The sequence below is a fragment of the Corvus cornix genome, chromosome 4, assembly GCF_000738735.6.
Source record: "Corvus cornix cornix isolate S_Up_H32 chromosome 4, ASM73873v5, whole genome shotgun sequence".
In the NCBI taxonomy this organism is placed as follows: Eukaryota; Metazoa; Chordata; class Aves; order Passeriformes; family Corvidae; genus Corvus; species Corvus cornix.
This window is the reverse complement of record NC_046334.1, coordinates 18,521,284-18,542,471: the sequence shown is the minus strand read 5'-3', so window position 1 is coordinate 18,542,471 and position 21,188 is coordinate 18,521,284. Positions and strand designations below refer to the sequence as shown.

The 21,188-nt window shown below is 43.0% G+C and overlaps 2 protein-coding genes across 4 annotated transcripts in view; one reads left to right on the top strand and one right to left on the bottom strand.

The window, feature by feature from the left end:
- Positions 1–1,325: 1,325 nt before the first annotated feature.
- The window catches only part of LOC104697322 (E3 ISG15--protein ligase HERC5-like), a 24,036-nt gene continuing 4,173 nt past the window's right edge, over positions 1,326–21,188 (bottom strand). For 2 of the 3 annotated variants that reach the window (XM_020583791.2, XM_020583793.2), the window contains 22 exons: positions 20,219–20,348; positions 19,458–19,534; positions 18,685–18,906; positions 17,825–17,916; positions 17,136–17,266; positions 16,046–16,194; positions 15,706–15,785; positions 15,305–15,393; positions 14,072–14,131; positions 13,415–13,517; positions 13,087–13,264; positions 12,606–12,775; positions 11,350–11,445; positions 10,088–10,189; positions 9,894–10,013; positions 6,491–6,631; positions 6,233–6,405; positions 5,103–5,157; positions 4,842–4,921; positions 3,646–3,829; positions 3,170–3,269; positions 1,326–2,501 (listed from right to left, as the gene is read on the bottom strand). In XM_020583791.2, coding sequence (XP_020439380.2) covers positions 2,287–2,501; positions 3,170–3,269; positions 3,646–3,829; positions 4,842–4,921; positions 5,103–5,157; positions 6,233–6,405; positions 6,491–6,631; positions 9,894–10,013; positions 10,088–10,189; positions 11,350–11,445; positions 12,606–12,775; positions 13,087–13,264; positions 13,415–13,517; positions 14,072–14,131; positions 15,305–15,393; positions 15,706–15,785; positions 16,046–16,194; positions 17,136–17,266; positions 17,825–17,916; positions 18,685–18,906; positions 19,458–19,534; positions 20,219–20,348 — 2,747 coding nt within the window. In that variant the 3' untranslated portion in view covers positions 1,326–2,286. The remainder of the gene's footprint in view (positions 2,502–3,169; positions 3,270–3,645; positions 3,830–4,841; positions 4,922–5,102; positions 5,158–6,232; positions 6,406–6,490; positions 6,632–9,893; positions 10,014–10,087; positions 10,190–11,349; positions 11,446–12,605; positions 12,776–13,086; positions 13,265–13,414; positions 13,518–14,071; positions 14,132–15,304; positions 15,394–15,705; positions 15,786–16,045; positions 16,195–17,135; positions 17,267–17,824; positions 17,917–18,684; positions 18,907–19,457; positions 19,535–20,218; positions 20,349–21,188) is intronic. The other variant, XM_020583794.2, reaches the window with a different exon arrangement.
- Positions 7,711–8,493, top strand: PIGY (phosphatidylinositol glycan anchor biosynthesis class Y). The gene has a single exon (XM_010411897.4). The coding sequence runs from the start codon at positions 7,810–7,812 to the stop codon at positions 8,038–8,040; it is 231 nt and encodes a 76-aa protein (XP_010410199.1). The 5' UTR covers positions 7,711–7,809; the 3' UTR covers positions 8,041–8,493.

The following is a 21,188-nucleotide window of genomic DNA, read 5'->3' as shown; positions in this document are numbered from 1 at the left end:
AAGGTACACACACACACAACAAAAATAAAAAAGAAGAAAATGATGGAGCAGAGCCTGGAATTTGTGTGAGAGGGCTAAGAGTCTCTTGTTAAAACCAATTTTTAACTGGTTACATTTCAGCTTCCTGGAGAAGTTTCAAGGCTGCTCTTGCACTTCTCTACAGGTGACACTCAGCTCAGATGAGCAGCCTAAAAAACATCCTGCTGCAGGTTCAATGTACTTTTGCTGCCTGTGTGAAGCCTTTTAAACTCACAGCTGAATGTGATGCTCACTCCTGTTACACTCTCCTGTATGTTTTACAACAGGCACTGCTTGAGAAAATGTAGACACAACCCAGAGTCCAAATTAATTTCAGAAAATCAGAGAGGAGTGCACTACCCTGAAGGTCTTTATATAATATATGTGTATATATATATATACATATATATATATATGTATATAAAAGCACAGATTATTTGAGGACAAATTAAAAATAGCCTTGAAAGTGACTCTGGGCTTTAATCTCCCATGTGATGTTGCATCATGTGATGAGAAGGACATACCTCCAGGCTCTAAATAAACCTATTATCATTTAATCTCTAATGGGTTATTTTGAATTCCGAAGAGAATACATCTTTTGTGCACTTGCACAGCACAGAAGATCACCCTGGATTTCCTACCACAGGCTTAGAAAACCATAAAAAGAGAAACAACAGCCAGGAGCAGGCTGATGAGGAAAAGCAGGCTAAGCTGCCAAACCAGAAATCTCAGGTAATGTGGCAGCATCAGCCGGGCATAAGATGTGGGCAACAACTTGGGTTTCTGCCAGTTCCCTCTTTCTGCAAAAATACACCTGCAGCAGAGTGGTGCCTTTCCTAGAGGATGTAAGCATCCCTGTGATGTCCTGTTTGTCTCAGGGGGGTGAGGGGGACAGGGATTAGATCTGAGCAGGCCATGTCCCCTCGCTCCCCTCAGCTGGGAGCTGCCATCCTCTGAGGTCCTATTTCCCCTCTTCCCATCAACACTCCCATGCCACCTGCTTTCCTGTACTGCCCTGGTGCTTGTGGTGAGTGCTTGAAGTTTTTTTTACTAATTACTATACTATAACTTAAAAGGAAGCTTTTTTTTGGTTTTTTTTTTTTTAGTAGGTAACAATGTCATTCTGCATCACACAGGAAAGACTGACTTGATCAGCATATACAATGCATCTCTTTGAAATACGCTTACATCAGCCTTTGACTCCACTTGTGAATGGCTCCCCCATAGCAAGGAGGACAGAGAACACAGACACACTGCTTGCTAGGCTTATCTACATAGGCAGATGCATAAGAAAGGAAGAACACAGCTACAGGGGTGAAAATTTAATCCATCATCAGTTAATTTAACACAGTGGAAGTCTTCTTTACATATGGATGTCCCCTGACACATTTAATACACCAAAGAGAAGACTGCTGAAAAATAATGATTTGTTTCTCTCCCCGTCCACGTAGCAAAATACACAGCAAACACATATCCTGCCTGACAGTGTTAATATCCTGCCAGTGCTCTGCACTGTTTTGACAATGAGATTCCACAAGCCCTGCAAGCCTCATGTCCACAGGGCTCTTTAGACAGAGCTGTTCTGCAAGCCTAAGATTTTATGATTTAATTGCGAAACATCTCCTTAGAAGATATAAAGAAACATAACAAATACAACAGTTATCACACTAAATAACAAAAAATTATTTTATCATAGTGCATTAGTATAGCTTTTTCAAAAGTCTAGGAATGATCAAATTTTCCTAAGAATTTGTCACAGATAAGTCATAGGCCATATCCAGGTGAGCCCAGACTGCTCCTTCAATTCACAGTCTCATTAGAGTTAGTTGCTCCCCAAGAGAACCCTTAAGTAACACCAGCTTTGCCTTGCAAGGGTGACTGCTTAGCACATCTTGGCTGTGTGCTTGCTAATGTATGAATGTACAAATCACAGAATCACTGCTGCTGGGATCTCACTCTATTAACACAACCAGAACAGTGCAGACCCTGCTTGCACAAATATGCTTGGTTATCAGCTTCCTTCTCTGAAGTGTGCCAAACAGGATTCTTCTTTCCTAAATTTACAGTCTAACTATGAGGTATCTGGTCTAAGCTCAATTTTATAAGCCATGTAAAATCTCAGCAAATACACACACTCGGGAGTTTATAAAGTGCAGTAAAAATATGGCAGAGTAGAAACCAGTAAACTGGAATAATTAAGAGAAAATATGACAAGTGAAACAAAGACTTGTTTTCTTATTTTTGCTTTAAAGTGCTTCTATCCAAGAATTAGGCAAGGCCAAAACCTTCATTATGCTCTATGGCATAAAGCAACTTCTCTTTGAGTACTTTTTTACTGCTGTATCTGGGGAGGAACAAAATGCAGTAGCAGGTCCTGGCACAGGGACAGACCTCATCTGGATTTTCCACTTGAGGATCTTCAATACAAAATCTAAAATGGTCCAGTACATAGCCAGTGATTCGATCAGATCCTGACAAAAAAACTGAAGGAATGAAAAAAAGAAAAACAAGAACAAGTTAGCAAATTAAAAACCAAAACAAAATAATGTTAACTGAAAAACATGAAAATAATTAATGTTAATGAAAACCATGAAGGGAAATTAGTGTAAACATACAGTTATTTTCCTAAGCTAAGTATTTTGCTGTGTTGAATTTGCATCTGAATACAGTTTAAAGTCTCTTACCTATTCATAGTAATTACAAGCCCTCGTCTACTTTATATTGTGGACTTTGTGGATGAGAAAGGCCAGGCTAGGTCTGACCTTCTACCTTTAAAAAGGATCACCTAGCTTCTGCAACCCTTTGACAAAGGTAAACTGCTTACATCAACACAGTGTGCTCACGCAAGCTGAGGCCTCTGACCAACAAGACAACCACAAAAGTAAGGGATAAAGTTACTGCAGGCTTCAAGGTGGTCCGATGCACTCAGGCAAACCTCAAGGGATGTGAGGAGGGTCAACTGTCCCTGTGCAACTCTTTGTGTTATTTCTTTGTGGTTTTCACTAGAAAATGTGGCAGCAGCAGGGGTGAACATGGGGAAAAGCTACAGTTTGGAACAATACTATAATAGTTTTTATGTGCAACCATCTAGAATGTGTGTTGGGGGGGAAAGAAAAGGGCTATGAAAAGTTTAAAATGCCCAATATATTACCAAGAAACATTTTCTTTTTTTCTTCTGGTAGCTTGTGAAACACAGTCCAAAAATTCCTGATGGTTTGATCTGACTTCTTATACTGTCTGTATACCACATTCTGTCAAAAAGACAAAAATAAAACAGGCCAGTTAATCCTCAATATTTCCATTTATATTTAAAGCAACATTTTATCTGATAAATTTTATAATCCTGTTCATAGATATTCAAATCCCCTTAACCTCTGGAATCTGCTTGTTCATTTGTTTTTCAAAGATTCATATGAGAATCCCTGAGTTATGGCTTGATACTTATTCTCCTTTATTCTTGTAGCTGATATAGATTAGAAACAGAACATCAACACAAATCAAAAAAAGAGAAAGCCCTTCGAGCTTCTGCCCATCTGGTCATGACCTGTGCACTCAATGAAAGATCAGGTCAGAAGTAGTTTATGCTTAGCAGATAGAGCAGAAGGACACTGTGCTTGTATACAATACCTTTTCCAGCAGATGCCAGTCAAATGTTGTGTGTCCCTGGAGAAGAACCTGCAGCTCTTCAGGGAAAAATATCTTCCAATATCTAGCTGGGCAGCCTCTTAAGAACCCTTGCATAAAGTCCTCAAATGGCTTCTGTACCGATTTATTGAATATATAATTCACATACAAATCAACATATTCTTTCCTGCAACAGATACCAAACAAGCATTGGTGGTGCTTTTCTAAAAGGAGGATTATAGAGAACTTTATGCCTTATTCCTTTATTCCATATGACCTGCTGTGCTGTACAGACACAGTCTTCACTGAGACCAGTCGCCACTGGCAATTAGTTATTCACTGAATAAGCTGGGAACATCTTCACAAATAAAAGAGAATGCTAGCCAGAATAGATTCATTTTGGTAACACTCCTTGTACTTCATGTGAACACTCCAATGAAATCCTATCAGACACTTGATTATTATAAAAGATGGAACCTAGCAGACCTAACACTCAATGAATACCCAAGAATTTCCCTGAAATCGAAATAAATATTTGCACAGCTGCTAATCAATAGTTCCACTCTTCTCTCTACTTCATATGGGGATTTGTGTAGTGACATTGTACTTGTACAATCAACTCAATGTAAATGCTGTACTTCAAGCTTAAATAGCCCTTTCATGGATCCCTATGGGTCCTCAGGTCATCTGCATAATTCAGGACACAGAATTTCTCTCTGTCCTCTGTGTTACATTAATATTGACACAAAGCCTTATTGATAGATTGCTCCTTCTCCTTTATGTACAAGATACATGCCATATATGTAACTAAGCAGGAAACATTTTGCTCTATAAAAACCCTTACAGAGGTGTACCTATAGCTGGGTTTCCCAGACAAATCACCTGTATTTCCCTGAAAATACTGTTCACTGTTATTTTTTAAATTTGTTAGGAATTTTCCTGTTAATGCCAGGTATCTGCATATGCTGATACCAGGTTGTCCAAGGATCCCCTTCTAATCCACTGCTTGCCCAAACTGCCAATGTCTGGCACGTGTGCAGCGAGTACAGCAGGAACGGAAAGTGTGCAACCTATTGGACCAAGACCAATGGCACAGTACAGAGGTCAATATTTTCTAACAGTATATGGGGATGGGTACAGACATGTTTCATACACTTGTAACAAGACAACAGGATAAGAAATATAAAAATAAAACTGACCTGTTATCCTCAGTGACAGGAATGCTGGCACCATTTTTCTTAAGTTCAACAACCTCCGTGGAATCTTCTCCTTCCATTCCCTATGCAAATAAATTAAAACATTGGCTGCTATGTCTATATATGACAGATATATATGTGCTACTTCTCTCATTCTTCCTGGAGGGTCTGACATAGCACTCCCACTAGTTTGAGTTTACAGACAAGTTGTGTCATTTGCACTGGGACACTGTCTTGCCCAAATACCTATGTGGGATGTCTTACCGTGAAGTCCAAGTCCAAGCTATCACATTCATCATTCAAAATGCTCCGAAGATTCCTGTCAAAAACCAAAAGGGATTAAAGAGAGAAGAAACATGACCATTCAATGCACTTTCAAATTCTGCTGCAAACTATCCTTTGAAAAGCAGCGTTTAAATGCATATATATACACAACACCTACACTCACACAGAACTGTCATATATGGCCCTGAAATTTTGCCATGCTGCTGCCATGAGCTGAGCACAAACGCCTCCAGTAAAAAAGGATTCCAGGCAAGTCCATCCCCATGCCCTGTGTGGACAACTTTACACAAAATTCAGTGACAAGTGGGATTGGGACCACAACCTTGCTTCCAGACATTACCTAGTAAGGAATTAAGTGTGGACCAGAAGGGAGAATTAAGTGTGGACCAGAATTCTGGGACAATTGTTTTGGGGTGCAGCACCTCTCCAAGTACTGCAGACAACCTTGTGTTCCAATTCACTGAGGAACCTCAGTAAATTTAGCACCTCAGGAATTTACCACCTCAACACAGTCACTAGCTCATGGGATGGGGTTCTCATCTTCTTGGTTGTTTATAGCACTTGCATGGAAAGCTGGGCTTCAGAGGCCTTGAAGCATTATGCTGGTGGCAGCAGCACCTCTCCCTGCTATGTCTGACTGACATCTTCTCTCCCAGTGCATGGAAACTCTGCACAAGAGTTCTCAGAACTGGCACAACTGCAGCATTTTGTAATACTGTACTTGTGCAAGACAATATTGTGGAAAGTGATAATTAGTAAATCAGAGAAAAAACCCCAACATTAATAATTGGGTCCTTAGTTCTTTCAAGTCCCAACTACAGCCCAAAGTGTTTTGAACTATATATTCACAGTGTGGACTTAAGCTTTTGTGGAGCAGAGATCTGACACCTTCTAAGCCATGAGGCTTGGCTTTTTATTTTGGCAATACCAGCCTCTCAGAACAACATCCATGCTCTGGACAAGGACCTCCTTGGAAATCTGTGGCTTCTAGCAGCTTCACAATGGCAAATGTGGATGCCACAGGTGCCCCGAATTCAGCCTCTGGGATCTCCCTGTGCATGGTCAAGGCAAGGGACCCAGCTGAAGCTCGGGCCATGCCTGGCTCATACCGGCCCACAGTTGGCAGCAGCTCCTCAAGGTCCTCCAGAGTGGGGGCCAGGTCCAGTAGCTTTTTGTAGAGAGCCCTGGGGAAGGGGAAGGGCACCATGCGCTGGTTAAACAGGGCCATTCCACAGAGTGTCCCAATCAAGAGGAAGGTGTCCTCATCCTCACAGCTGGAGGCCTGGTTAAGAACAAGCACACCAGAAAGCCATGACTGCCTTTTCCCATGGGTGGGTCCCCCATCCACCCCCACAGGGCTGCCTTACCTGTTTGGGGAACCACACAAGGCTGGAGGCAAAGTGGCAGAAGGTGCCAGTGCCAGGCTGGCAGAGGGTCCTGGCTGCGATGCTGAAGAGCTCCTGGGACACCGCACCATTGTCCATCCCCTTCTCACCCACGAAATTCACCTGCAAGGTCCGAGACACCCATAGATAGAGACACCAATGTTGCCCACAAAATCAGATTCCTTACCTGGTGTGCAACAAGCCAATAATTACATACCTGGGAGATAGACACTGATTATTTATTTCAGGGTTGTGCCAACCTGGGTACTCGGTATTCCACAAATCAAGCACATCCCACCAGACTTTTTGAGCCATTATTTATACACAGAAGTTCAGAGTTAGCAACTTTCCAAGTCTGCTATGCTTGGCTAGTAATTTCCAAACAAGTTACATAACCCCAGCTAACTAACTTCCTCACACCCTCAGGGGAAAGGTCTTCACCTGGGCAGGGGTCTTTTTGCCCTGTGGGCATGATTTTTAGTTTTATAATGAACACAGTTCAGCTACAGGACCTTGAGTATTTTGCCAAGTTAGCAATGTATATACAGACATACATCAACACCTTGATTTACTGCATCCTTAAGGCTTTTTAGTTCCCGGATGTCCTAGGCTAGGGAATGCTGCCTGCTGCCTGTTCCACTGACTCGGTCTCCTTTCTTCCTGATTAGTCTTGCAAGTGTACAAAGATCTTAACACCGAAACCCATTCTGATTTAAGATGATCCCGATCCATTCTACATCCTGCACCACGCACAAACCCCCCGAGGCACTGGCGGCGCGGGGCGGGCTGTGGGCGGGCTGTGGGCGGCGGGCGGCGGAAGCGGCGGCCATGCTGCGCGGCGCGGCCGTGCTGCTGCTGCGGCGGGCGGCGCCGAGCGCCCCGCGCACGGCCGGCACTGCCACGGGCAGCGGGAGCAGGGCTCGGGCTCGGGCTCGGGCTCGGGCTCGGCGCGGCCGCAGCCACCGGAGCCATCGCTGCTGCGCTTCCTGGTGTGCCCTCTCTCCAAGCGACCGCTGAGGTGAGGACGGGGCGGGGGAGCTGCGCCCGAGCCCTGGGCAAACCCAGGTTAGTCACTGCTCCTCATGTTTTGCTTGGATGTTTCTCCCCCCTCCGACTTGGCTGGCTAGGTACGAAGAAGCTACGAACGAGCTCATTAACGAGGAGCTGGGCATCGCGTACCCCATCATCGACGGCATCCCGAACATGGTTCCGGAGGCTGCCAGGATGACGCACAAGAAGCCCCCGGCCGAGGGCTCGGAGCAGCCCTGAGGAGCCGCCGGGCGCGGCGGGAGCGGGGCCCGATGGCCGGAGCAGGGCTGCTGCCCTCCCTGCCCACGCTGACTGTGCTCGTTCCCCTCCTGTCCCTGGCAGGCCTGTTCTACTCGGCCAGCGTAGACGAAGCCTTCCCCCAGGGCTGCACCAGCACAAACAGCCTGTGTTTCTACAGCCTCCTCCTTCCTGTTACAATACCAGTTTATGTGTTCTTTCACCTGTGGACCTGGATGGGGATTAAGCTTTTTAGGCACAACTAGTGTGATGTCTTTGCTAACCCCTGGGCTTCTCTAAATCAACGTAATTTGTTTAATCTCATCAAGTATTGCACTTCATTTGAGAGAGTTTCCTTCTGGCACTAGTGACTGGCATCATTTTCCCCGTAGTATCTGGAACTGTATGAAGCAGCAGCCCATTGTTAACTACTGCTAATGCAGATGAAGAGTAGGAGTAATAAGAAACACTAATTCCCTCTGTTTTATCCCTTCAAGAGTGTTGTGCATTTGTAGTGGCACTAATTAAAACCTTCATTTTCATGAGGAAGAACTGTACTCTGACTGAATAAACTAAATTAAAATTAAAACATGCAATGATATGAAACTCTCTTGGAGAGCTCTGGGGTTTTTTAACTAGATTTGTGTACTGAAATATGTGTGTCTCACTGTCAGAACAGCAAAAATTAAAATAAATCAGGTTGGTGTTTAATAACAAAACTTGAGATGAGTTAAATTAAGACATTTCTTTCTTGGGTTATACCCATGTCTGTATGTGGAGTACCTGCAGCTCTTTTCTTTCTAGGGCCACAATGAGAGTGCCCCATGCCAAGTTCTCAGAATTGTCTGAAAAACTTCCTAACAGGACACAGCTGTGAAGGGGATAGGTCAATGCTACAATGCAGGTTTCTTTTTTATGTTTTGCTTTTGGGTAGTTGGTATCTGCAACACAAAACATGTCCTCTACCTGCTGAAAAATGCAGAAATGCAGCACCAAGTTGTAAATGCTGCAGACCATACATAGTTTCCCTGGGTGGGATACTAACAGTGCAGTTGTATTTCTCAGGCTGCTGCTTGGCAAATAATGCTGTGATGCACAGTGTGAAAGGCAGTGCTCACAAGAGGTGCGCCCAAAGGCTGACTTGAGCTAAGGGCAGCTGTTTGTCAGAGCTTGTACAATTGGTGGAGACTCAAAATCTAGAGGACAGTACAGAGCGTACCCTCACTGCCTCCATAAATAAATGCCTCTCTCAGCTGGCATAGTGAGGAAGCAGGAGGGAAAGGTAGCTTTGGGAGCCATTGTGAATATCCAAAGTATATGGGAAAGAAATGCTTTGACAGCTCTGGTTGGCAAGAGAGCTCACTTGGAGAGCACCAGAACTGGGTCATAGGGCACCAAGGTCCATAGTTCCTGTGGCACAGGCATGGTGCCAGACTTTGTGTTAGTGACAGGTGGGGCACGTGGTCCCTTAGCTGAACTCTGCTCTGGGCAGGTGTCCTATTCCCACATCAGCCAGCTAATGGCTTTTGCAGGGCAGGGCCAGCATCACGATTCCTGCAGGAAATGCAACTGCCACAACCTTTGGATCAGTGTGGAAGCCACAGAATAAAGGCACATGGAGACAGCAGCACTGTAATCAGATTCCCATCTCTCTGGCCAGCACTATCCTTCCTTTCCCTTCAGACAGCATCTCCATGAAAGAAATGTCATTTTGTGGCTGTGTTGCTTGCTGACCCCTCAGGCTGGTTCCCCAGACACTGGGGTTTTCATGTACAGCAAACTAGTATAGAGTCTCAAAAGTCAGACTAGCAGCAACAGTACTGGACTTAGACAACTGAGCAATTCTATTCCATTACCCCAAAGCAACCTCACAGTAAATAGCACTGCCACTTTCATTTGACTTATGCCAACAAAGCTGCCTGGAATAAGAATGTAAAATACTGCCCTCCAGATTTACACCATCTATGGAACATGTTTTATAATAATTTGGTGAGCAGTTCTTTTGCTGTATGCTCAGAGAATACCGAAACCCTTCTACCAATATTCAGTAACAGTGAAAATCAAGGAACACTGCAGCAAGATAGTTAGAGCTAACAAGTAATACAATTTGGTATCTTACCCTTAAGATCTTCCTGAAATCTTGGTTTGAGGCGGATTTTAAATTTTTCCATATGTCTTGCAGAAGGCATTGTCTTCTGACAGCAAAATTCCATGTCTCAGAGATGCATATAACAGGTATCTGAGGATTGAAGTAATAGTCTGTTAGCAGTGTGTTTATCTCTTCTGATTGGTAACAAAATTTGCTGCACTTACAATAGAGACATTGGACAGAGCCCTGCATTCTGTAATATGAATGTAGATCTTGCTTTTCCTGTCAAAGATGCATGGAAACTTGCTCAGATTCCATACGACTGTCTGAAATGACAAGGAAGAAAGGAAAAGACATGTTGATTTTCCCTTGTGAAACCAGACTTCAGGGACATGTGTGCAGACTGAACTGCCAGTCTGTACCCTGGCAAACTCCTGTGTCTCTGAAATGAGCCCTTGTGTGCATGAGCACTGCACTAACAGAGGCTCACGTTCTAAAAACAGCTTCTACTTGCTCCTGTGAGTGAGAAGCAGAGAGACACTTGCCAACAGTAGTGCATGAACAATAAAACAGAGAGAATGATTTTAACTGCATCTTCCATAATTCAGCTAAACCAAAATGTCCTGGATACCCAGGTTATGGTACATTGTTTTTAAAAACTGCTGGGTTTATTATATGTAATACCAAAAATTTATACTGGTATAAAAATAATCTAATTCAAAGTGTTACACCTCCAGTGTGATAAGGCAGCAACTTCAGGTAATGTCCTAATTGGCTTTTGATTCTATGCTGTTTCTCAAACCTCCTTTCTCACTCTGGTTACTTGGTACAAAATTGGTACCTTAGCAAACAAAAGCTTATGAAGGAATTAGGCAGTTGCCCTACAAATTCCAGCCAAGTTGCCAGAAAACTTATTTTTTTTTGCCAGAGGAAACCCCTACTATGCACATTTCCATTTCATACTGCTTCCTCTGACACTGACTGCATTTGGTAGCTAATTTTCACTCTGTGTCATCAAGAAATGCCACAGATTATTTTTTATTACCACAGCTTTGTTTTAAGATGTAAGTAAATTGATATGCTCAGTAGGGTTTCTAAATAATAGGTTAAAGACACCTCAAAATATTTCTCTTAATTAAACTTTAATTAATTTTAATTAAAAAGTAAATAAAATCCAGAGTAACGTGAAGTATAGCAACCATCCCTCGTGCTACTATTTCACAGTGAGTGCTAGTTCAAAGCAAACAGATTCTGCTTAAGATTAGCTCCAACTCTCAGAACCAGGGGTCATCAAACCAGTTGTAGCTGCTGGAACACTGGGATGGTAAAGGGCTTGCATAATTTAGAGCACTGGAGGAATGGGGAAAATGAAATGTCTTCGAGATGTATTGGGTTAGTCTCTAGAGTTGACTTCCATATATATATTGTCAACTATTTAAATAAAAGAAAAAAAGCGTTTCACACTGCTGGTAAGATTTATACTTACTGTTACATTTAAGCATGAACATAAGTTGATAATCTCTATCACTTCAGGTACATAGAAGTTGCTTTCATGCACTCTGAAACCAGTTCTGGAGTTCACCTGCATTGAAACACGCAATATATCAGCAGCAGAACTAGTGTGCTGTCTGTGTGGCAGGACAGGACTGACAGGGCTTTCTGCAGAAAGGGCTCTGAGACCCTGTGCAGAAGGTAAGGGATAAAAGTGCTACAAGTATCACAGTGCTCCACAGTGAGAAGTCTCAGAAACCCATGTATAAACTAGCAGGAAAGCAAATTTCATTTCCAATTAAGATCCCTTAACAGGACTCCATCAGGAAAAGTATGTTTCCCTTGGAGTGTCTTTCATGTTGCAGAACACTCTGTGGTTCCCTATTCATGTTCCTACTTGTTGTCTGGAAAAGATACTTGCAGGGGGACAGTGAACATGTAAAGCTCCAGGTCATGTAATCAGTTGCAGAGGAGTAGGCCTGCTGCATTTTTGAGTTTATTTACCTGCATAAATACAGATTCAAGAGTCTAAACTTTGAGGCCGAATTCTGCATTCTCAGCCAAAAGGATATTCAACTCTGAATAAAATTTAACAAGTCTCTGTAGGGTATGCCCAGCCACTGCCCTGGAGGGATGTCTGCTGAGATAAGGAGATACAAGTCTCTCTGATTTATGCTGTGCACTTGAGCTCTTGACTTTCCTAAACTCTGAACATCTCTGCAGGAGAAAGTATGGTGGTCCAGAAAAACACAATTATTGCTCCCTTTGTTCTTCTTGTTTGTGTGCAGCTAAAGAGGTTCTATTGCTGTTGTCCCAGAGAATTTGTCAGGTTAGCAGGTTCTTCAATCATCACAGAGCATTACTGTGGCAGCCACAATGTGCCAAGCAGGTAGGTTGTCTTTTAAATGCTCTGAGCAGTTATTGGGGTGAAGGATCTCACCAGGAGAAAGGGGAATGGGCATGTTACATAGAGGACACCACATCCATAGCTCTGTAGGCATCAATGCATGCACTCCTGAAACCACTGAAAGCATTCTTCCCCTGCCAGGGGCTATAACATGCTTTAGCTCTTCATTTCTACAGAGGGTCAGTTTGGCACAACTCGAGCAGGACTCCTTCAAAACTGTGCTGGTGTAGAGCCAAAGAGATTGCTGAAGCAGTGTCAAACCCAGAGAATTGAACAAGTGAGAAATATTAAAATACTCTAAGCTACATTGATACAGCCTAATTGGGATCCAAGCACTTTCTCACCTGGTAAAGCCTCTGCAGTATTTGCAGAGGCCCTGTTTCAGCTGGGCCTAGGTTGAAGATGTGGTCTGGCCCCCTGGCTATGAACTCCAGGACAGATTGCTTGGAAACCCTCTGATACAGAATGACCAGCTCCCTGAAAAAGGATGTTCCTAGATTTGACCATAGGCATTCTGTAAAGAAAACAGCTAGTAAGGTCACGGGTAACATACAAATCACTGCAATTTGTGGATGAAGCTGCTTTTTCTCTTTTTATCAAATGAATTTAAAAAACCTTTTAATCTTGCACTACAAAAATTATAAAAAACCTCAGACAGAACTTTTTTAATTCTTGTGTCTTGCTGCATAGTCCCCATGTTTCTATGTCTATCAAAAGCAATTATTTCAAGCTCTGGAACATTACATCAGCAGTAATAACACTTGTTCTGCAGCAGAAAATGACCAAGTATTTACATCATTCAGTTTTATCATCATAAAACCCTACCAAGAGTTTGCAGGCCCTCAGGCTGGAGCTTCATGATGGCTTGAGCCATCTCAAGAATCAGAGAGTCTCCATCCTCCCCCTGCAGAAGGAAAGGCAAGATCAAGTAGACCCTGAAATTTTCAGGTGAGATGGGAGAGGAAGACAATGACGGCAGTAAGTTCTTAATCTCCTTTTGCACCTTCAGAGGGGAAAAAAAAAAAGAGACAAGGGTTAAAATGCAATTCTGTTTTGCCAAAGTAATTAGGTGGCATGAAATTCCTAAGTTTCATGCACAAATCCAAAGCTCCTCAGTATCTGTTTAGTGAGCATCCTTATATCAAATCCTTACCTTCTGGTAGACTGTTTGGTTTTTACTGATCTTCTCATAAAAACGTTTCACTTCTGACATGTCTATGCCTGAGACTTCTTTGGAAGTTTTGAAATGTTTGTCTCTATCACAACACAAAAAAAAAGAACACTAAATAATGTTTTTTCTACTGACTGAATAATGAAGCATTGTAGTATTAGAAAATACTTGGAAAGTTCAGCCCCAGGTTCAGTGGGTATAATTTCACGTGTTCTTACAAGATAGACAACACAGGCCACTGTTTTGTGACCTGATTAATATCCTGTCCTTTCTGTCTTGTGTGGCTGTGAACTACTAATGGTAGGCTCCTGTATTTCACCCTAAGATGACTTCCACTTCAGTGCCAGGAGAAGCTATTATGGATCCTTTGAGAGCTGTAATATTGCCTAAAGAGATTATCATCATCTGCCAAATATCACTAAAGAATAATCTTCTAAAATGTGAACTTCTCTAGCACATTTCAGTAGGACCAGGGCTATAAAAATCTTAGTACTAGCTTGAGCTTTCTGAAATAAAGACTGGCTTCTTGCAAATTCAGATAAAATGAATCTTTTCTACATATGTGGCCTAAAATAACACTTTCTGGTCAGTTTACATGCAGCCAATATATTCTGTTATGTTTAAGTCAGTGCATGCTACCTTTTGTCCAGGAAGCTTCCATTGATACAAGCCTCAGATGAAAAGATCAGTCTGATATTCCTGATAGTAAAAAAAACAAAAAGTCAATCCTTTCAACTTCAGGTTTTTAACTCTGAAAGAACAAAAAACGTGTATGAGTGTGTCTGCACCTGACAGCACACAAAACTTTTCTTAGCACCACTTCATTGTCAGTGTTGCAGAAGATGTTGTACTTGAGGAGTTCCTGATCTTTGGCAAGCCACCTCTGCTCTCCTGGGCCTTGTAAGGGAACCTGCTCAAGTGCCCCATGGCAGCCAGTGTTCCATTCTGGTGGTGTTATCATGGAGATCTCTTCTCCTGACAGGTCAGAACATTAGCTGCTTTTGTTTGTTATGCAAAATAAAAGGCAGCATGGGAGGGAAGAGGATCCCCTCCACGGACAGGGTCTTTGTAACATGTGGAGGGAAAATCCATCAGGCTGTCAATGTACTGCTGCACAAAAGCTGGGTTCCCAGAAACTGAAGGGACATTAGACTTACTCACTCCCTGTATTCCTGGTTCTGTTCTTATTGAAGCAGCTATTTTATCAAGCAATTTGCTGTCAGGCCCTTCCTATTGAGATCTGGAAAGAACCCTCTCTCTCACCCTTTCAACAATCACTTTTCACATAATCCAAACTGTGCTAAAAGTGGTCAGGGAAACATACTGTACCAAATTAGCCAAACTTTTGAAATGCTCAAAATCAGCAGCTGGGGTCAGAGTTTCCCAAAGAAAATAACCTCCCGTATAAAACATGAGAAAGACTCTAAGTGTAAGGCATGCCACAGTGGTATAAACATACTGCTTTTGAAAATGGGTAATTAAAGAAGGGACCACTACTTTTTTAAATGCTGGCTCAGCATTCCGGTTTGGGTACTCTGGATCAGGCTTTTTGCACAAGGCCTTGTTCTTCAGGCAGGGTCTTTCACTGGTTTAACTTGTCAGCTCCTCATCAACTTTACAGCCATTCTGGGCAAGAAGAGGACAGGCTTCTGAAGCCATGCAGTACATCTGCTTTGCTCCTGTTGCTTATCAACATCTCTTTTTTCTATGCAAAAACTAGGTGAGAAGTGCTGGTACAAGATTGTGCCTTGGCTAAATTCTTGAACAACAGTTCCTACTCCTCCAAAATAGCCTCCAAAGAATAATTTTTAGAGAAAATCATGTATCAGGAAAAAAACAAAACCAAACCCAAATAGCAAGTTTCAGATTTACTTTTTTATACTCTTCCAAGGTTTAGATTTAGAAATCCATGCATCCACTTCTTTATCCTCCAGAGTGGCAATTCCATTCAAATATGAATTCTGTGTGAAATGCATAAAAATATTGACAAAATTAAAATTGTAGCAGGTGGGATTATTTTTTTTCAATCCAATCATTATAAGAAGATTTCAGCCTAAGTATGAACAAATTAATGGTCATCCAGCATGATCCAGATGCATTAACCACAGAACATATATAATTGCAATACAAGTTAGTTTGTAGGTAAGCACAGAAAAAACTGCAATAGACAGATAGAAAATTGGAGTGCTACAAGCACAATGGAAAATCCAAATGTTTCCAGCAGTAATGTGGACAGTGGCAAAATCAGAAGCTATGATCAAATGTGCACATACCTTGTTCTCCACCCTGCAACGGGCAAAACTTTGGTTTACTCCTGCAATAATTTTAATCCCCTTTTTTGATGCACCCTTTTCTGTAAAAAAACAAAAAGATTGTCATTTGAAGACACTCATTATCTTCAGAGAGTTAAGTGCACAGAACTGGAACAGCAAAAAAACCCTTCAGATAGTAGTTATTAGGGTTAAATGGAATAATTCCTGGTAGAATTTGTTGGGGTGGCCAAGCAAGCATGAGACATAATATTTGCCTTTCAGTGTAAACACAAAGTCAAGAAAGCAAACATCTCCATGGAAGAAACAAATATAGATTGTATACATCTGCAGTGGTCATTACTCTGGCAGGATTTTCCAGTATTCACTGGTGAATTGATGGGAAGTGGTATCAACTGATTGGGCTTGCTCTCATCTTCCAGTTGTCCTTCATCACCAGACCCAAAGAAGTAGAATTTGTCCAAGGAAGGGACATAGACCAGAGTGTGTTGTCTGTTCAGGAAAAAAAAAAAAGTCATAATAAGTGAAAACCACTGGGCAAGACAGAATAAAATTTACAGATACATTTTCAGAGTGTAGACCTGAAGCTTGTCTTTGAAAGTCCTGACAGTCCAGATAAAGAATCCCTTTAACCAACGTGTTAGAACTCTTCATTGCATAAACATTCAGCAATAAAGACACATCTGGACTCAGATTTCCTATACTATCCTCTAATGTTTGTGATTTGGTTCCACATACAAAAATAGTGGAACCTTGCTTCCTTCATACCCTTCTGGTTTTAAAAGTGCACCTTCTGAGCTGCTGAGCCCAATACCAAGCCCAGGTGAGTTGTCAGGAGACTTTTTCTGGCCCAGTTCCAGAAAGGCAAAGTGAAACTGGGTAATTATTACTGCTCTTCAATTCTTACTAAGAACCCACCAGTTTGTCAATCTGGATGGGAATTCATTGACTTTCCCGATGCAGGCTTTTGATGGTCCTTTGCCCTTTGGAACCCAGTATATCCTTTGTTTATTAAAAGAGAAAAAGACCATGGGCTTGTGGTGGTTTTTGCAGCTCTCTTCCTCTGCTCACAAGGGACTGAGGGTTCTGCTCTCACTGGGGCTCTGGCAGTAGGGTGGCTTATACTTGAAAACTTTGAAAAAATTAAAATTGTAGCAGATGGGATTCTTTTTTTTCAAGCCAATCATTACAGGAAGATTTCAACCTAAGTGTGAACAAATTGATGTTCATCCAGCATGATCCAGATGCATTAACCACAGAACAGACATAATTGCAAGTTAGTTTGTAGGTAAGCACAGAAAGATGGATACTCTGACAGTGCTGACCTATTGGGATACAGGGATTTGAACACCTTGGTGACTCCCTTCCCTACTGTTCTTCAGTGATTCCCCTAAGGCATTGACCCTAGAAGACATGTCATTGGCACTTCCCACCTGCCACAGGCAATCTGTGAAACCCTTGCTCCCCACAGCTCAGCCACCACACGAGGCAGGAGTTCATTCCGAGTGGAGTTGTGACCCAGCTGGCCAGACCCTCCTGCTCCAAAGGTGCACACCAGCCCCTCCTTGAAATGAAGAAGCAAACAGGATCACTGCATTATTAGCGACATTCAAATGGTCACAACCAAGAGTGAGAGCCAGCAAGACACACCATGTTATATGGGACTTGATTCAAAACATCCCTGATTGAAACATGCATCAAGCTGGATCATACACTATAAAATCCAAATAATTTAGCTCCTGAGAAAAGCAGTTTAAGTCCTGAGAATAACTCCCTGTTGCTTAAGAATTTTACTTGTGTGAGTAAACCCTAGTGAATTACATGTTGTTCACATCTTCTGAAGTCCCCAATATACCGTAACAAAATATTTTCAAAAAGTACTGGGAGTTGAACTCTGCCTCAGGATTTCCTTTCACCATATCCCTGCAAAAGGTTGCATGCAGGTGACAGGAATATGAGAAAAGACCAGTTTTCCCAATAGCTTAAATAACATCCCTTGGAGATAGCCTTCAGGCTCAGGTGGAAGCAGGCATTACCATCCCAATTTCTCCATGCTGACTTAGCAGTGTATCTTTTCTCAAAAGGTGAGGTCTCAGATGCTGACTTTCCATTTCAGACTCACCTTAGAGAGAACTGCAGTATGATCTGCTCCACATGAGATAAATACAGTCTTCCAGTGCTCTAAAGCTCCAACATATGATGGGCAGTCCCTGTCTGGAAAGAAGATAATACTGCTAAATTGAAAGAGTACTGGGGGGTCTCATGTACAGAAAAATTTAGAAAACAGGAGGATTAAGTGCTTTTCTGTCTTCTCTTAACAGCAATTCATATAGTTACAGCTTGGGTTTGGGTTGTTTTCCCTCCAGTATAACATGCTCTTTCTCATAATGTTCTGTCTTTTTCATATTACTTTATTTTTTTTTTTACTTTGGTTTGAAACAAAATGCAATACTTTCACATCTGCTTGCCAAATGGTACTTTGCTACAAAATATCTGATTCTCAAAGGTGCGGACTTGTTCAGATTAGATTCTGCTGTCATCAGGTTTTGTCTGGCTAGGGCAGCTCTTCTCTAGCCTTCTAGGTTTGAAGACAAGAGGTTATTTTAATTATCCTCTCACCTTGTGTTTAGAGAGAATTAAAGAAGATACAAAAGTATAAAATTAATTTCTTTCATACAAGACTTCCTGGAGAGAGGATAGGAGTGGAAATAGAACTGTAAGACCTCAGAGGTTTTAAGTGCTCACACTATCCAATTAGCCACATAAAATGATGGCAAGTTCTCTGTAGAAATACAGCCCCTAAAACCATTGTACCTCTATGCCTTTCCTAGTCAGGAAACAAAGAACATACCCTGATGTATTTTATTCAGAAGACTTTACTGTCCACTGCTACTCCACAGGAGCTTGACAGTACTGAAGCTCGATTTGGTGAGCTCACTGAGCTCACCAGGAAAACACCCTCCTGGTGCTCTTCTTCCTTACCTTTCGTGTCTCCAAGTCCCAGCTGTCCAAAACTGTTCTTTCCCCAGGAGTACACAGCTCCAGAGAGTGACACAGTGATGCTGTGAGCTCCTCCAGCAGCAATTTGAGCAAGTGGGATGCCCTTTAGTCTTTCCACCAGCTGTGGTTTGGGAGTAAGCGTGGTTTGGCTCCGCACTCCAAGCTGTCCATGGGTGTTCTGACCCCAGGTGAAGAGCTCACCCCCTTCACACACAGAACAAAAGAAAACAGTTCAGCCTCACTGCTTCCCTTTGAGTATTTGCACTTTGAGAGTAGGAGCAAAACTCAGTGCTGTTTTCAGGGACCTAGCTCCAAGGCAAGACCATGTGTGGCCAAATTTCTGTTTGCTTCTGACCTCCTTGGGACTGTTCCTTGCTGTCCATGTGACTCAACACAACACAAAAAAAGGCCACGTGTTTCCACCTCTAAAGTCATACTTACAAGAAGTTCCCAACCAGAAAGGTGTTGTAACTTAAGAATGAGCAGGTCTGGTGACCGCAGAGTGGGGCAGCCACATCTGCTCTCCAAAACACACCTTTGTGGAGGGGCAGTGCTCAGGAACTGGAGAGAGACAGAGAGATGCATGTCCCTGGGTGCTGGGAGGAAGGAGCAGCACTGATAGCCAGTGCACTTTGTGTCCCCACTGCTCATTACTCTATAATGGAGTCACCAACTCATGCAAGTAGTACAAACACTGCCTTCTCAGAGCAAGCGTGACTGCTGTTTGGAGGAAAAGTGTTCTTGAAAGAGGCTACCTCTGGATAGTGCCATGGCATGCTGGTCCCCACATGCTATTTGAACAATATTTCGGTTTCCCAGTTCTTGCACCAGCCTACAAAAATAAGGAAAAAAATCAAAATAAATAGATGCTGTGCTATGAGACAAAGTAAAGGACAAAGAACCTCTGCTTACCAAGCCCTATCACTTTTAGCAGGAAATACATGGAGAAATATAGGTCGCCTGTAAGCTGATTCACACTTTTCTAATGCTGGCCTGCTGTAGCAGGGCTAACTGATTTGATTGTGGTTTGCTCCACAAGAAGCTGGAAAAGAACCAGGCTCAGCCTGATTCTGTTATCTGGCCCCTGGCAAGATAACAGAAAGTCACACAGCAAACTGCTGGGCCATTTGTAGATGATGGTTACCCTCACAGCTTAATCAGAAGGTGGTAAGGTTCAGATATGCTTGTGTCTTTCACCTGCAGTTTTCCCAAGCCATGTGTGGTTTGCAAGTCATCTGCATTGCTCGGGTAGGTTCTACTGATCCTTACTAAGTTTCAGAGAAACCTGTCTCATGTGCATCCCAAGCAGCTCAGATCTTGGTATCTTCCTCAAAATCCGTGCACTTCTAGCTGGGTTAAAAAAGAAGATAAAGTTTTGGGTACTAAGACTGTATGTGTTCCAGTTCCCTCTCTACAACAGGAGCATGCCTCAAACTCCTGGATGTTACCTTGAGGAAAGCAGGCTGCATTTTCTTACTATTGCCATCCATACCTTCATCCTGTGAAAGCTTCTTACCTTGTCTTGGGGCAGTCTGCTGAAGCTTTAGCACAGTGTTCAGAAAGCTTCCCGTTAGGGGAGAGAATGAGCCTGTGTGTGGCATCATGGTTTGAGCACTGCACCTCATTCCTCTGCGACTGTGTGCACTCTGCAGGACACGCACAGACAGACACGACGGTCATGCTATGGCAGCAGGCACCTTAACCACCTCGGCCCCCTCCCCAAGATCTCTGTGTGCTACTGCTTTCACCAAGAGCTTCTGCCTCTCAGGAAAAAGTGAGACAAGTGTATGTGACTTATTTTCTCAGGCCTCTTAGGGTTTCAGTGTCCTGCCTACCCACTGGTTTGTTTCATGCTGGATGACTCTACTCTAAAAGACCTTGCTCCATCTCTTAGGCTGCTGTGCCACCAGCTCCCAAGACAACCAGTGAAACTGCAGCAGAAGCACAAGTCTGTAGCTTCTGCACATCTGTGGCGAGTGTCTGACAGAGACAAAGCACTTTCCTGAGGTATCTGGCCACCCCAGACTTGTCACAGCCTTGGGGATAGGATGCCTTCAAGTCAAGCATCTTACAGGATGCTGGAGGAGCAATGAGGGAAAATTCACACATTGCCTCTTCACAGCAGAAGGAAGTACCTCCTTGTCTACAGCTGAGGGGCTGCAGATACTCTCCCGACCTAGAGGCACCAGGTGACTTGGTTACTCGCATGTAGCTCTGCTCCACCACAAGTGTCTGAGACCCAGCATGCCCAAGAGTGAAAGGTGGTCATCAGCAAACCTAACACCTCTGGAGACTCGCTGCCCACACATCAGACATGGAACTAGGGAGGAAAATCCCTGGCTATTCCCCGGCATGGTCTTTCTCCTTCCAGTCCCCCCGCTCCGAGTGCAGTGCACTGGGACACGCTTAAGCCCCTCATGCAGAAGCTCCCCGTTCCCGAGGGACCGCACAGCAGATTACTGCAACTTCAGCGGTTCCACCTCCAC

Excerpts from the sequence above, each read along its gene's own strand:
- PIGY (XM_010411897.4), top strand. The coding sequence starts at position 7,810 with ATGGCCGGAGCAGGGCTGCTGCCCTCCCTGCCCACGCTGACTGTGCTC.